Source organism: Vulpes vulpes, chromosome 13 (assembly GCF_048418805.1).
Source record: "Vulpes vulpes isolate BD-2025 chromosome 13, VulVul3, whole genome shotgun sequence".
In the NCBI taxonomy this organism is placed as follows: domain Eukaryota; kingdom Metazoa; phylum Chordata; class Mammalia; order Carnivora; family Canidae; genus Vulpes; species Vulpes vulpes.
In genome coordinates, this window is record NC_132792.1 from 21,857,134 (window position 1) to 21,873,520 (window position 16,387).

A 16,387-nucleotide genomic window follows, 5' to 3' on the forward strand; every position below is an offset into this window, starting at 1 on the left:
GTGGGGGAGGGGGGGGGAGAGGCGGGGCGGGAAGGTAGCCGGGTCCCGGCCCCGCGCAGCTCTCATTTGCGGCGCTCGGACTCGGGCGAAGTTCTCGCGCAGCCGGCTCGCCGCGGCCGGTGCTCGGGGCCGGTGCCGGCGGGCGGCGGCGGCGGCGGCGGCGGCGGCGGTGCTCGGGGCCGGGCGGGCCGGGCGGGGCGGCGGCGGCGGCGGCGGCGGGGCGGGCGGCGGGCGGGCGGCGGGGCGGGCGGCGGCGGCGGCGCGGGGACGCGCGCTGTCTCTTTAAGGGAGCTCGGTCTGGGGTGGCGCTTTCCTCCGCGAAGGCTCCTTTGATATTAATAGTGTTGGTGTCTTGAAACTGACGTAATGCGCGGAGACTGAGGTCCTGACAAGCGATAACATTTCTGATAAAGACCCGATCTCACTGCAATCTCAAGCGTCCTCTTTTTGGTGCTGCTCGTTCCTCCAGACCCCGCGTCCTCTCGATCGCTCTCTCGCCTTCCTATTTTTTTTTTTTTTAAACAAAAAACAACACCCCCCCTCCCCTCTCCCACCCGGCACCGGGCACATCCTTGCTCTATTTCCTTTCTCTTTCTCTCTCTCTCTCCCTCTCTCTTTCTCTCTCTCTCCTTTTTTTTCTACAAAGGGGGGGAGGGCAGGGAAAGGGGGGGAGGCAGGAAAGACCTTTTTCTCCCCCCCCTCCCCCCCAATAATCCAAGATCAACTCTGCAAACAACAGAAGACGGTTCATGGCTCTGGCCGCCGCGCCACCATCTTTCGGGCCGAGGGTGTTCTTGACGATTAATCAACAGGTAAGGAGGGGCCCGGGCGGCGGCGGGGCCGGGGGCCGCGGGCCGCGGGGGCCGCGGGGGGCGCGGGGGGCGCGGGGGGCGCGGGCGCCCCTCGGCCGGGCCCGGGGCGCCGCGACGCGAGTGCTGCGCCCGCGCGTGTGTGCGCAAAATGTGGGCGATCGCGAGCGGGGAGCCCTGGGAATTAAAAGTGACTTTCTTTGAAAAAAAAAAAAAAAAAAAAAAAAGCAAGCAAGCAAAGCAAGCAAAGCAAGCAAGAGGGAGAGTGTGCAGAAAGCCAAGCGCAGGCTTCTCGGGTTTCACATGCATTTTCTTTCTTCCTTTTTGCGCGTGTGATTTCTTTCTTTCTTTCTTTCTTCTCTTCTGCTCTCTTGCCCCCCCTCCCCCCCTCCCCCCTCCCTCCCTCCCTTCCTCTGCTCCTTTCGGTGGGTCTGAGGCCACTGAAGCCTTAGAAACGAGCGACTTCAAACTGCAGTAGCCCCTGGAGTCAGGAGGGTCAAGTTCAGCCGCCAGGGAGGTGGAAAAACAAATCCCCATTTGCCAAAAAAAGAAGTTTCAGGCCGGTGCCCCCTCCCCCTCGCAGCCCCACTCCCCCTCGCTGTCTCTCTCTGGCTGATTTTGATTCTCTCCTCCCGGGCGCAGCGGAGCAGCCGGAGGTGGTTGCACCCGAGGGGCCGCCGCCGCCGCCGGTGTCCTGGGGCTCCTGACAGCGGGGAGCAGCCTGGGCACCAGCATGCAGAGTAGTAAGTCGGGCCCACCCGGGAGGGCCGGGAGGGCCCCGCGGGGGCCTTCGTGTGGTCCGCGAAGTGGGGAGAGCAGCCCGGGACCGGCTTGGGCTTTGAGGAGTTCGCGGAGCCGGGCTGCAAACTTTTTGCCTTGAAGGCCCAGCCGGGCCGGCGGCGGCGGGTGCCGCATCCCCCGGGGCCCCCGCCCGTGCGCGGCGCGGGGCGGCCGGCGGGGTCCGTGCCCGGTCCGTGCCATGTGGCGGGGCCTCGCGGCCCGGGCGCGTCCGCGGGGCTGGGCGGGGGCACACGTCCTGCGCCGCGCGGGGATGCGCCCCGGGTCGCGGGGCGGCGGGCGCTGGACGGTGATTAAGTGCCTGACAGCGGTGGGACCTGCAGGCGGACGGGCGCGTCGCCTTCTGTCTGGTTCCTGTTTGGGCTCCAGACAAACGCATCCCTGAAAGGCCAAGGCAAACAGCGCTGTCCCTTCAAATAACTCCAGGATTATAGGACCCCATGAATAATTGGAGGGTGAGGCGGAGGTGGGAGCTGTTTGAAGTGCAAAAGCTGTTTTTTTGTGGCTGGGGAAGCTTTTCTTTTCTTTCTTTCTTTCTTTCTTTTTTTGTTTTTTGTTACTACCTGTGTGAGATGGTGGTGCTCCCCCCCCCCCCCCCCCAGGGGGAAGTCAAGTAACCGGTTTTATGGCCCCAAGACTCTCTAAAGCAATTTAAGTTAGAAGGCGAGAAGGACTGGTGGGCTTCAGAGGGGAATCTTGGACTGATTACGTTTTAGGGCTCGCTTTGCTTCCTCCTGTCTCTTTAGGCCTCAAAACTGATCCTATTGAAAGTTTTTGAGCGAGAGCGGTGGGTCTTCATGATGAATCCCAATTATGATAGACTGTTCATCCTTTTCCTATTTTCGAAAATCACGGCTAGAGTTTTTAAGTGAGGTAAGTGAAGAGAGGAGCTCAGCAGAGAAGTGGAATCGCAGACAAGTTGGGCCGATTCATTGAACTTTTATAGATCCATTGAACTTTTGCAAACGCACCAGGTGAACAGGGGAGGGTCTGGGAGGAAAAACAAGCACCAAAAGGGAACTGGAGATAGGGCCGGGGAGAGAATTAGAGAGACATGATAACTCTAGGCCTGGTGGTTGGCTGAAATTTGATTGTTCAAAGCAAAAATTATATAGGGAGCTCTAACCACTCTTCAGAATCCTCCTGCTCTTAAGTTAAAAACCTATGGATCTTGCTGGCATCCTGTTACTTTCCTGCTGGTTTTAGGAAAAGTTGATCATTTAGAAAAGGCTGCCAGAGTTAAAAATGCAAGGGGCAGCAAAGGAAAGTAATGCGGCGGCCAGTTCTTGACGTGGACAAAATGAGAATGAAAGTTTCTGAGCTCACTGTTGTCAAGTTTCTTACAAGTTGCTCATTTGCTTAGAACGCTTTCTCAGATATTCCACCGGTTAATGTAAAAAAAAAAAAAAAAAAAAAGCAAACTAGCTCTGAAATGGTGTGGGCTTTTTTTTTTTTTTCCTTTCCCCAAGTATGCCAGGGTTGTGAATAAATACAGGGTTTGTATGGGAAGATGAAGCGTTTCCTGTAAGTTGTGATGCTGACAGGACAGTCTGGAAATGATACCAACATTTTGAGGATTTTTTTTTTTTTTTTACCTTTAAGTGAAAGTTTATTAATGACATGCTTAATCTTAACAAGTCAAACATATTGTTCTTAGAGCTTATCTCTCCTCAGATTTCATAACTTCCTTTTAAAGCCATACCCCTGGATGGAAACATCCTTAGATTCAGTTAAATAGACAGGGCCACGGGCGTGCTAAGGTTTGACGATTATTTTTGAATATTAACAGTGTGAAAATAAAAGTCCTGATGGGGAGGTAGAGCTCTAATGCTGCATTGTGACTTGATTTCTCTAAATGTGAGGCATTCCAAAGCTCACTAATACTCTGTTGACCAAGTATTGCTTACCACGGTGAGTTGATGTTTACGGCTTCCTGATGTATCTATTATCTGGTAGAATTCTTTCCTACACGTAATCATCAACTCTGACGCTCTCCAAATAAATGGTGGAACATAGTAAGTTCCTTATAAAAAGTTTGTCAGTCCTTTGACTTCTGGATGCTGTAAGGGTGTCTTTTGCTGTTCAGATGTTGTCCTTTGTCTCTGAAAGGTAACAGTAAAAGTAAGGAGAAAGGTGTCATAGTAGTAGTGAGGTCTGAGGTTGATTTTTAGAGCTCACGGTCCGATGATTACTGTTTTAAACAATTTAATACAATTTTTGCTTGAAAATAGGTTAGAATCTATGATAGCATGTTCACCAGAAGTGTTGTACGTGCCTCTTGCATATTTTCACTATTATTTTTACTTTTCTTTTAAGTCACATACTACTCCTGAGTTTACTCCGATTGTCAGAGTAGGACCCTGTGTGATACACATAAGGGAATCTTCATTCATGAAGAAACCCTTCAAAACAGGGAAATGAAGGCATCTGTGGAAAATCTGCTTTTAAGTTTTTAGTATTTCAGTGATGTTTCTATTACTATTATTATTTGATGCGTGCGTGTGTGTGTGTGCGTGTGTGTGTGTGTGTGTGTGGAGACACAGAGAGAGAGAGAGAGAGAGAAATATCACAATTTGTAGTTAATGATCTGCATGTTCCTATTAAGATATGCCAAAGGGTGTTAAGTTTTAATAAACTCTTTTCTTACCTTCTTTGTGGAGGTAAATAAGCGTTAAACAAAATTTTTAAGAAGACTTGTTGGAAATTGTTTTTGAGCTAGAACTTTATTTGGACTTTGAAGTAAGCACAGATATTGATAACCGGCCTTTAAGTGTTTTTTTTAGAATGTACGTAATATAGACATTATTTTTTTTTTTTTAAATTCACTGCCCCTTTTGGTGGCAGACAATAATGTAATAGCACTATGCTATTGTGCCTAAAACAAAATAGACTTTAAGAAAGTTACGGGCAGGTGTTCATAATTGATTTAAAGGGAAAATTATTATTTTTGAAATAAGTAATGCACTTAAAATAAATGACTGGTGCACATTAAAACATATTCTTATTAAGATAGTCTCTGGTGTGTAAAATGAAGCCATTCATTCAACAGACTGACAACTTTCCACTTGGTATTTGCCTTTGCTTAATTTAGTTTCCGCAGGACAGCTAGTGTGGTAGTCTGCATCTGTTTTTGGCAGGCACAGAAAACTATAAACTGAGACAGTTCTGTCCCAAATATCGCAGCTCACAAGTTACAATCAATTTGATAAAAACAGGCAAGTTTTATGGACTTGCTTTCTGTTCATCCTTGGTCAAGCTTTCAGGTAACAGGTTTCTTTCTCTCCCCATTTTGCTGGCTATAACTACTAGTACCATTGATAACTAATCCAGAGTCCTGTCTACTCATCTATCTACCTTATTTATTATTTATTGAAATTTTTGGGGAAAATGACAGGGTATGTAGACTTGGCTTTGCTTTAATTATCTATGTGATAACTACAGTTTTTGATATCCTCATACAGCAGGTAATGAATTCTTTGTTACTCTAGTAGTTTTATAATTTCTGGAATTGCGGGGTCTCTCTTAGATAAAATAAGAAGAAACTTAGAGCCTTTGCCAGGTAGAAAGCTCATCTAATTCTCCGAAGTTCCTTGTGATTGTCAGGTACAGACTAGCGTACTTTGCAGTTATTTTCGCCGAAAAAAAAAATTAAGCAGTTTTTAAATAATCATCCCAATTATTTATCTTCCTCAAGCTCTGACCAGTGGATGAAAGTAAATACGTGAAAATGCCAAGTGTTGTTTTATACTACTGTTCAGTAGCCAACAGAGCTTCAGAGGGAATAAGCACTTTTAAAAATTTACCCTCAAGTGTGAGTGGGTCTTATGGTTGTTTATTTGTATAGGATATTTGATTAGTTATCCATGTATGACCTTTATAAAGACTGCCCTTGATGTTGCTCTTATGGTCACCTTTAGGGTTAGCCTATCACTTTGTGGTTTTCAGATCCCTGGGAACTGAATTCGTTGGTCTTGCGTTTGGATCTCTGATGGGTATAGTAATGCAGAACTGGATTCACTTTAGAAAGAGATCTTTGGGCTTAAGGAGTCCTATTTAACTGAATTTGGGGACAGATCTATGGATGGAAGTTATTGAATTGTTGTTGGTCTGAGAAGCAGCCTGACTGGTCGCTGAATCTATAGTAGGTATTATAGGAGCAACGTCTAACTTTTTGTCATCGCCCCCCCCCCCCCCCCCCCCGCTTATTTTTCTTCTAAGAGTACAAATCCAAGTAGCAAAAACAAAGATGAAATTATCTCTGCACTTCGAATTTGAAGCATCACTGGGAATCATTTTCTGATTCAAAGCTCTAGTTGAAATACAAATAACATCAAAATGCCTCCCCCCTCAAAAGACATTAGGGCTATGCTTTTTGTTCCTCAGCATGTTTCCTTAAACATAAGAAAGAAAACTTTTAATTTTTAAAATGTTTCTAGCTCTTTAAAAACCTGCAGTAAATACTTTACAAGTGGCTAGACACCTTCCCTGGTGGTTTAGTTTATACAAGCAGGAAACTTTCTCTCCTACTCTTTCTCTCTTTCTTGTTTTCTTTAAACCAGCTGACGTAATGCCAAACTTTGCTTTAAAAGAACAGACAGAAGTAATTGGTAGCTTTTAACTTTTAATAATGTTCTGGATTGGTTTTAGTGGCCAAAATGCCATTTTTTTTTTTTTTTAAAGTTCAAGTAAGAACGGGCTTGTGGCCTGAGGAAGAAAGGCTCTGTTGATGCAGTTATTTTTATTCTTGTTTTTCAATCTGTTATTAAAAATCTTTCCTGCTGAGCACTGCTGGATTTCTCCAATTGCTCTCTGTGATGGCTGGTGCATTTCAGGTTACCGTAACTTAAACGGTTTTTGGGTTTTGGGGAGAGTGGGTATTTGTGTTGCGTGATTTCTTTCTTATTTGGAAAAAAAAAAAACATTGTTTTTGTTTCAATCGAGATGAATTAATTTAGATTATCCATGGCGACAGGTCAACGAATGTGTTTCTATAAAGAATGTTACACCTGTTAGCAAGAGCCTGAAATGTGGAAGTTTAATTGTGACGTTAATCATTTTTATGTGCAGAGGAAGGAAAATAGATGAAACTTTACAAAAACATATTTTTAGATTGAAAGCATTAATCTTAAAGGTCAGTTTGTTTCTGCTGGTGGTTCTTTTATTCTCCCAATTTTAGATGATAATTTTTTAACCCTACTTATCACACACAGTGTTTTTAGTTTCTTTTTTTCTTTCCTTCTCTTCTTCTTCTTTTTTAAAATAGTCATTTTCTCTCTTCCTGATCTTACACAGGCAAACAGAACTTTCTCCGGTTAAGAGACATCTTGGTGATGTTGATTGACATCAGGGCAACTTCAGAAGCTGGCAAGTAGGAAAATCTTTTCAGAGGGCAAAAAGATTTGTGCCAGTTTTTCCTTCCTTGGGGAAAGACACCCCACCCAGAAACGGGGCCCTCCGCCCCATTTGGTGGGCAAGAACCGAGTATCGACATTACTGGTGTGAATTGTTCATAAGGTTTAAATCTAATGGTTACTTGTCTTGGACTTGGCTTTTAACCCCAAATTTGTTTTGAGAGCTTTTGCTTTTCTTTTCATCACACAGAGCGTCTTTTAAAAATAATACACAACTGAAATTAGGTATCACGGAGATACCTTAAAATGTCTTTTAGGGCTCTTAAAATTATGGAAAGCATTCCGCATATTCAGGGAAGTTGACGTGTTCTCTGCATAGAAATCTGACAGTTTGACTTAACCTTATGTCTTTCTCAGTTTCTCTTGTGAGAGCTAAGACTTTAGTTCAAATCAGGGGCATACCTTCTTTGCTACCTACTCCCTGACTTACGGATTTGTCTGGAAAAACTTTAGGAACTGACGGCTGTAGTCGTTCGCATCAAGCATGGTTGAGAGTGTCTCAGAGTAGGTCTTACTTTGTTTTAGTTTTCACAGAGTTTTCAGACATAAATTCAAAGTTACGGGTTTCTCAGCCATTACATTTTCCTTTAATGAATGTCGGTTTATGACTTCAAAACCGAGGGAACAGTAATAAAGTTTGGCAAGAAGGAAAAAAGGCAGAGGATGGTGTTCCTTAATATCAGCAGCGTGTGTGCTGCTCAGTGGTGGGGAGGGGTTGGGAGGCTTTGTGGGAGATGATACAAAAAAAAAAAAAAAATCCATCAATTGCGCATATGATTCCCCTCCCCTTAAGGTTTACTTAAACAATATGTTTCAGTTTTGCCTCAAACCATTCCGCACCACTTCTGCTCCCAAGAATCCACCAGTATCTTGGTTCCTGAGCGGTTAAGGATGACACTTTCTGTTGTATAATGAACTGCAGTGTTGTTTGAACAAAGGTAACATACTTCGATTTGTATAATTTTTTGCTAGTTACTAATAGGATACCTCTAATATGAGACGAAAGCTAGCAGTGTAAATGCCTGCAAGTGCTGGAAATATCCAAGATTAGCTGTACTGTGTTTAAGTTATTGCTGGTATGTGTGCATGCTGTCTATGGTGGTGAGTGTGTTTTATGAATGTAATGTGCGGGGACTGATAATAGGCAGATACACCTGGATGGTGTATTCTAATATGTGAAACCATTAACTCTGCCCTTTAAACATGAATCTTTTAAGGAGTTACATGACCTGCTTTATGAAGGCTAGAGGTTTGAAATGGGTATGGGGTTTAAACATAATGAAGCCATCATTATCATAATACTTATATCTACTCTGAATTTACAAAGGAATTTTTTAAATGACCAAAAACTATAGATCAAAATGCCACCCTTTGGTGTATTTTAAATATACCGAAATGCTTCTGAAGAAGAACTTTTAAAAGTCCCATTTGTTTCTGTTAAGTGACAGTGCTGTTTCTGAATATATCTTTTTATGGGATAGGACTTTATAGCTTATACTTCTATCCCAAAACGTTATGTAGAAATAATATGGAACATGTAAAGACTCCGTACTGTGACCCAGTGCGTTTTTCCCTAGGGTGATGGATTCTCTGCGTCACCCCAATGTGATGCTATTTGCCAGGCTTGTAATACTGGTTTTGAGGGTTGCTGTATGTCCTGTTTCATGAAGCAACACAATACAACAACTTTGGTATCTAGGTAATTGACACAGTCAAAATAGGCTCTGGAAAATGTTCCAAATACTTCTAACTAAGTCAGAAGTTAACTTATACGTTCAATTTGTTTAACATTTGAATAAACAATGACTCATTGTCAGCTATTTAAGCATTCTATGGTAGATAGTGTTAGAAGGAACTATACAAGTGTCCATAGTTTATTTTGTTTTTTTCTCCCTTTATTTGAACGGAGCATGGTTCCTATTTGCATTTGTAATTGCTCTGTTAATCACTTTGTATTCTTGATAGTAGTATAGTATTGTGAAGAATAATGAACATATTCGTAGTATCTAATGTATATATCTCGAGCTTTAAAAAATTAATAATATATAATTTAATTGAGTATTAGAATAACCTAGAATGAACCCAGTACAGAATGATGGATACATCACAACTGCTTTTTAGACATGAAATATATTTTAGCTGAAGAAAAAGAAGATAAAGAGGATTTCAAAGCCTCAGAGCTTTTTTACTTGTAGAATTTGGATAGAATTTGTGAAACTTACTATTTAACAAATACTTTTAATACAACCTGTGCTTCTTGATTAGATTCTATGACATGGCTTTCAGCGAATTCTTGTGAATCAGTATTGCAGCTTTTTCCTATAGAAACATATATTATGTCTGAGATCAGAGACATCCATAAATAGTGTAAATATATAGGGCAGGAGTTAGTTTGTGGAATCTGTTTTCTGTATTACGTGATACACTTCATGTGCAAAGGGATCAAGCATTACTAATCTAGTTTTAGCTTTATTTTCTCTGAGCTATGCTCAAGTGCAGCATATGAATTTGTGACTTCATATTAACTTAGTGCGTACATGTACGTACACATATCTATATTCTCACTCGTATAGAATGTTTCACATTACAGGCACTGAATGGAATTTTAACCTGTTACATATTTTTTTAAGTGACTTTAGCCTTTGTAATATCCATTTTAATTACTTGATGCATCCCAACACCTATCTGAAGGTTAATTTAATTATAATTTTGGTTCTGAAATGAGAGCAAGATAGGCAAAACAAATTAAAAACCAACTTCTACTTGTGACTTCTCTGTGATGTCATTATTCAGACATCATCTTTTCCTCTGAAAGATGTATAAATAAATAGTACATCAGCCTATTATTTTCTCAATTCTATTAAGTAGTTCTGAACATATAAAAGTTCCTGAAAGAGATTTTGGTTTTTGTTCCAGCTTTGCTTTATGATTCCATTAAATTTTTTGGAAAGACAGTCGTTACTCACTGTAACTTTTAAAAATACCATTCAACTGATGGAGTTAAGACTGGTCATATACATATTAATTTTAGTCAAGGCCCACGTTACTAATTTTTCTCATGACATGTTAGTCTAATTGTTGAATGATTAATAATTTCTTTTATCAACTGTTCCTGGATATAACTTTGAGACTTTTAAAATCAGGTATTTGCTGTATCTGGCAGCTGAATTTTTATGTTATTAAATCGATTTGATTATGAATCGGAGAAACACAAGCGATTATATTTAATACCACCTTAAACTTATTATTGGAAATATTAATTACAAATTTTTCACCTCAGTTCTGCAAACTTGGGTAAGTTGTAGAAAATAACTTAGATGCAAATGGCCAGTGGAAGCAATGACATCCAAGTAAGGAGTAAAATAAATCATTATTTTCTATTATTTTCTGTAACTTATAAGCAAATCTTAAGAGTTGTGTTTTTTTTTTTTTTTGCATTACAAATTTGCATTACATTCACTGCATGTAAGATGTGGTAAATTACTATAAGAAACTCACTGTCATCTAAACTTCAATTACTGTGAACTGTTTATTTAACTCTCTATCCCTTTACTGTTTATTCTACTTTTAAATGTCCCGTTCTTAAGACAATTTCTGTTGTTGAAAGAGTGTTCTAATTATTTACATTTTGCTTTTTCTTTGGCTTCTGATAAACTTTAAGTAAGGAAACTGTTACTTGTAAGGTCTTAGGCTGATAGTAAAAATCATAATGTACACATTATACATATAAATGTGTACATGATCTTGCCTTTTCAGTTTGTCATTTAACTCTTTAGTGTCACACATATTTGTGTGTACCTGTGTACAGACCTATCATTTATTTGTACTCCCAGATATGTTCAATGCATCATTGCTAATTTTTAATTATGTATATACATGTTCTTTTCTCACTCCCCGAATAATTCGATATGTCATTGGCAATAATAAACACTTAAAGATGAGACCAGTAGTGAATTGAAATGGAAAACAGAGGGGGTAGATATTAGTGTAAGCAGGCTTTCCTCCTTTTTTTGTTTCATGTTGAGTTGCTATTTAAAAAGATATGTGTGTATGTGTGTGTATGTGTGTGTGTGTGTGTGTGTGTGAACAGAAGGGGGACATGGATACTATACAATCCATTATAACGTAAGGAACTACTAAAATATATGGCTTTATTTATTTATATATTTTTGACATGGGAAACTTTGACCTCTTTGCCTGTGGTACTTGGGAATTTTAGATAAACCCCTTTGAGGTCACACTCATCAGTTCCGGCTTTGCGTGACAAAAAGCACTCTCTAGCTTCTGGTGCGCTACTGTGCTGTTTTCCTTCAGGACTGGAAGTCCTGTAAGTTGATTTGGCATTTGAAAGCAGCACTAGAATTTTTCCTTTTTGAAAATCCTCTGGATGGATTTCAGAGGAGTAAGCAGAGATCACGGGCAGTGTGATGTTCATTTTAGGATGCTAAAGAAAATTATGCTGAGAGCAAGCGTGCTTCCACTGGATTATTCTTCAATGCTTTATTACCATTTTTTACCCATTTTTTTTCTCCTCTTTGGGATCTAATATTTCAGTTTAAGGAGGAATAAAGATTTCTTCTTATACTGGAAAAATGTGCCAGCTGTAGGGTTTTTACCTACATTTCTTAATAATATGTACATTTTGGTGGGGAGGGGCGGGGAACAATATAAGAAGAGGAAGAAACTTGTATACTATAAAATAATAATACGATTTTATTGTTTGCTCTTGAACAGGCCTTTGCCGTTCCATTTCTATGAGGAAATCCAGTGAATGAAATAAAGTTTTGTTATAATTTTGAAATGATTGTAAGCACTAACTGTGACCTACTTCCGGCAAAAGGATTAAGACAGTATTAGTTACTCAGTGCTTCCACCAAACTCTATATTCCCAGTTTATAAATATGAATTTGACCATTTGATCACAGATGATGTTTGAAATGAATGTATCTTGATTCAGGGAAGAGAGCACCTAAATTATTCTCACCATCAGTATGCTTTAGATTTGCAAGAAGTACAGTGCCAAGTATCATGTTGTCAGTCCTTTGAGGTTTTTTAGTAAAGAGTTTTGCTCGTTTATAGTAGATTGTATTCAAGTGATACCAAGCACAGGCTGCTTAACGTATTTGTGCATTGAGCTGTAGTGAAGTTCAATAAATGATTCTATTTCCATCAAAGTTTAGTGAGTAATGAACTAGAATAGTAGCCATCTACTAATGATGGTTCTGAGGTTTGGAATTTGTGACTGATTTTTAGGAGCTATGGCATAAGTGTAATAATAGGTAGAAATATTTAGAGTGATCACCTTTTATAAAAGTTAGTTCTGTCTTTCATGTCTAGGAAAATATAGCAGTGAATGTTTGCTTTTTGTATGTTTTGTCTCCAAGCAGAGGAAACTGACAGTTTTATGTTTTAAGTGCCGAAAGTTGTTCTTGGCTAAGCAGTCCCTGAGTTAATCACTGGGATGTTAACTTGAATTTTTGTCTTTGAAAAGTTTTTGAATTTTAAAGTGAAATATGCTTCCATTATTTCCAAATTGACATCCTGCGTTCTGGATTGGTTTTTAGAGAAATGTTTTCCAAATTCTCTTGGATTGCTTGAAGTCCATTGATTTTGAAATACTTAGTTTTGTTTTTTTAAGCCTTTCAAAAAGGGGAGGAAAAACTTCATCTTTTTAGGATTTTCTTATTACAGAATCCTCCTATTTACCATTAAATGCAAATTAATTTTGCAATTATTTTGTCTACTGCTTTTTTCCTTTTGTGTTCTCTTCAGAAACTCATTTTGATGCATCAGAAATAGAACAGTGATTTCAGCTCTGCCACCACACCTTTCTGACCTTTCTGGGATAAGATATTGTGGTCATTGCTAAGGAGTCACTACAGAGAAATCTTGTCTTATTCATCTGCACACTTTCATTTTTACTTCAAAAAAGAGTAGTATTTGAAAATCATATATTTATTCTAATTGCAAATATTATGAATGTTGTAAAATAACATGACATTTAGTTTTTTCTCATTTGCGCCTTAGGCAACTTGTATCTAAAAATTTGTTTGAAGGGATAAGAAAAAGTATTTTAACTAGCTTTGAAGTTAATTTATGATAGTCTTGTGGAATTCTCCAAAATTAATTTGAAAATATGAAATACTGTCAGCGCACAGGGTTAGTATTAACTTTGTATATGTAGTGGCAACTTTAACCTGACGTATTTTAATGTAAATGATGTTTTAGTACAAAGAAGATTTTTTTCTGGTTTTGCCTGTATTTTATTTTATTTTTTGCAAGCTGTTTGCTTAAAATGATTGGCATCCTTAAATTATGGTTATGTGTAAAACAAATAAGGCTGCTACTATAAAGACGCAACAGCTCTGCACATTCATCTTAAAGACTATTTTAAAATATTTTCGTTTGGAACGAATGCATCAGGCCCCAAAGAAATAGATAGTATCCCTAACACATCGCCCACACTATTCTCTCGAAGTGGAATTAACTCTGAGAGAGCGCATTATTTCCACTCTTAGTGCATTTCATAGTATTTTGGTGTCTCTGCTGGTAGAAATGTAGACATTTCAACCAACCACCTCCTACTTTGGCTCCTGTGATATCAGGTGAACATTTGGCCAAAACTTTTGGTCCAGTCCAGTGTAATCAAAACCATGTTGTGGAATTAGGCTAATGTGATGATTTCAAGTCATGTTTAATGTGTTTCTTTGAAAAAAATAATTTTTAAAAATTTACCTATTTGGGATATAATTGGAAGAGCTGGGACAGTGTGTTTAGATTTAATTCAAAGCCCCTAAATACTGGTGTAAAGCATTAAAACAGGGCAGCCCAGGTGGCTCAGTGGTTTAGCACCGCCTTCAGCCCAGGGCCTGATCCTAGAGACCCGGGATCAAGTCCCATGTCGGGCTCCCTGCTTGGAGCCTACTTCTCCCTCTGCCTGTGTCTCTGCCTCTCTCTCTCTCTCTCTCTCTGTCTCTCATGAATAAATAAATAAAATCTTAAAAAAAAAATAAAGCATTAAAACATTCTATAGATCACTTCTTTTCCTAACATAGGGGAAAGTGGGGTTTATTTGAGTAAACACGTTTGTAGAAATAATTGGTTCCCTTTTATTTTGTCAAAACATGGTCATGTAAAAATATGAGCAGATTTTCTTTTTTTTTTATGAGCAGATTTTCTGAGCCCAATAATATGTGAACTTTATTTCTTTAGGTTCCATCAATAAAACCATGTACAAAAGAAAATGAACAGAAGAATACATTTAATCAACTATCTGAGGTCAGATGTAGAGTGAACTGCGTACCCTGCAAGAGAATTCTCTTAGTTCTGTGCTTGTGTTCTAAAACCTGGCCCCCATCTCCTTTGCTCATGGGCACATTTCATCAGGTGTGTGAGAGTGTGCAGTGTTCTGTTTCCCACAGACGGGTGGAAATGTGGATTTAGGCTTGAGAGCCTTCTAACAGTTTTCTGTTGAGGAAAAGTGGAAGCTGGCTAATGAAACACTTCTTAATGACTGAACTTCCCCTGAATGATCCCTCTAAAATCTACAACTCCAGTTTAAATTTTGTTTCTTCGTTTTTCTTTCATTCAGGTATAAGTCAGGGTGATCATAGGATCATATTTTCTTTCAAGTGATAGAAATTAAGGACATAAGCTGTTATCCATTCTAGCAGAAGCATCTTGCTTTACAAAGGAGAGGATTGAGGATGAAGTAGAGTGAATTTCTCATGATCGCACAGCTACTGAGAAAAAGACTGAGCTTAGAACCTGTGTCTGGTCACCATCTCCATTTATACATACAACACTAGACATCGGTTTGAGGTTTGTTGAGGAAGTCGGCCTCGTACTTGAAACTCACTACTCTTCATTTTTCCTTTTGTAGATGGATTTGAGAATAGAATTAGAATATCCTTTATTCATATGCAGTGGGGAATCAGTCATGTAATAAATCAGTTGGTACATTTCACATTATTTCTTTATCAATACCTTATGAAGACATGGAAATCAGATGTGTAATCCAGAAGTTATCCTGAAAGTTAAAAAGTTACTGCAGAAAATTTAGGCTTAATGCTCTTTTGGAACCCTGAACAATACAAGCCTCTTTAGATTTGTGTATATAAAATTCAGTTGGTAAAGAATTGGTTATAAAATGGTCACTAATAAGGAGTGAGTTTGTGTTATTCTTCGCCCTGTAGTTTAGTAGTTTAAAATACCTCCCAACATTTATCTGTTTTGAGGCCAATTTTAAAAATAAAAACAGTCCATTTGAATTAAGGATTTTTTTATCTTCCAAGAAACTGGATTTTTCTTTATTCATAACAGCCATAAGCCCCTTGGCAGGTTGAGAACTATAGACAGCATCTGTGAGATTAGGCCTGAAATGTGCAATTAGTTATTAAAACGTGGTTGAGAAACCATTCGTGGCATTTTAATAAACTCCTCAGCATTTAGGAAAACAAATTAACAAAGGAATAATAAGGAACTGCATTTATTTTAAATGCTGTTATTAATTTTGTCTTTTGAATGAGAAATTTCAGCTTAAATGTAGTAAAAATGATATATTTTAAAATATAAATGTAATGCCTTTATTTTTCTTTTAAAATTTCTTTGAAGTTACATTTTTATCCATGACCCTGCCGTACAATATGAATGCAATTAACAGTTCTTCATTGGTTATTGTTAAGCTAATTTTAATCATTTACTCTGTCGCATTGGAAAAACAGGAAAAATTCTTTGTCATCTTATACATATGAGGTATATTTTACCCAAATTTCTTGTTTCTTTTATCTTTTATTTCGAATAGTTATGTAATCTAGAGGTTGGTACAACTCCCCTCATCAGTGAGATTTTATGATTTATAACCTCTGGTGGCACTCTCTTTTCCATTTCTGTTTTAAAGAATTTTGGTGAGTGCCTTGCAGAAAAATGTTGGACCTAAGACATTTCCCCAAACTGTTTTAGAAGATGGTTCCTGGAGGGCCCTTGGAAAGCAGGAAGGAGGTGTGTCAGGCCCTGGAAATGGCGGATTTGGTCCAGGGTCTGCCCTTCAGCCCATTTTTTATCGAGTTGCCAGGAGAAGATACCTGTTGGACTTGCCTTTTATTTGTCTGAGTTTGTGTCTTAGCCACAGGGCAGGCTTGTCTTTTTTTTTTTTTTTTTAATCTGGTTGTTTTGTTTAACTAATATTTCTTTCAGATGAAAACCCTTTATAAATGACTGCTCTGAATAGTATTACTTTAAAATAAGAAAGTTTGCCAGTGGAAAAATGATCACATTCAGTCAGAAATAATTACATCAGAGAATAATTGAATAATCTTTAATATTAAAAAGCAGTCCTTCTAGAATGGGTTGAGGAGCCACCTTAATGAG

The 16,387-nt window shown here is 39.2% G+C and overlaps 1 protein-coding gene across 7 annotated transcripts in view; it reads left to right on the forward strand.

Moving 5' to 3' along the window:
• Window positions 1–254: 254 nt before the first annotated feature.
• TRPS1 (transcriptional repressor GATA binding 1) overlaps window positions 255–16,387 on the forward strand; it is a 252,976-nt gene continuing 236,843 nt past the window's right edge. Inside the window, exon 1 of one of the 7 annotated variants that reach the window (XM_072734031.1) lies at window positions 255–812. Coding sequence is in view for 1 of the 7 variants with exons in the window: in XM_072734030.1 (XP_072590131.1) it covers window positions 1,543–1,552 (10 nt within the window). In the remaining 6 variants the exon portion in view is untranslated. Of the gene's footprint in view, window positions 813–1,060; window positions 1,553–2,260; window positions 2,481–16,387 lie in introns of those variants that run through there. The other 6 variants (XM_072734027.1, XM_072734028.1, XM_025993364.2 and 3 more) reach the window with 6 other exon arrangements.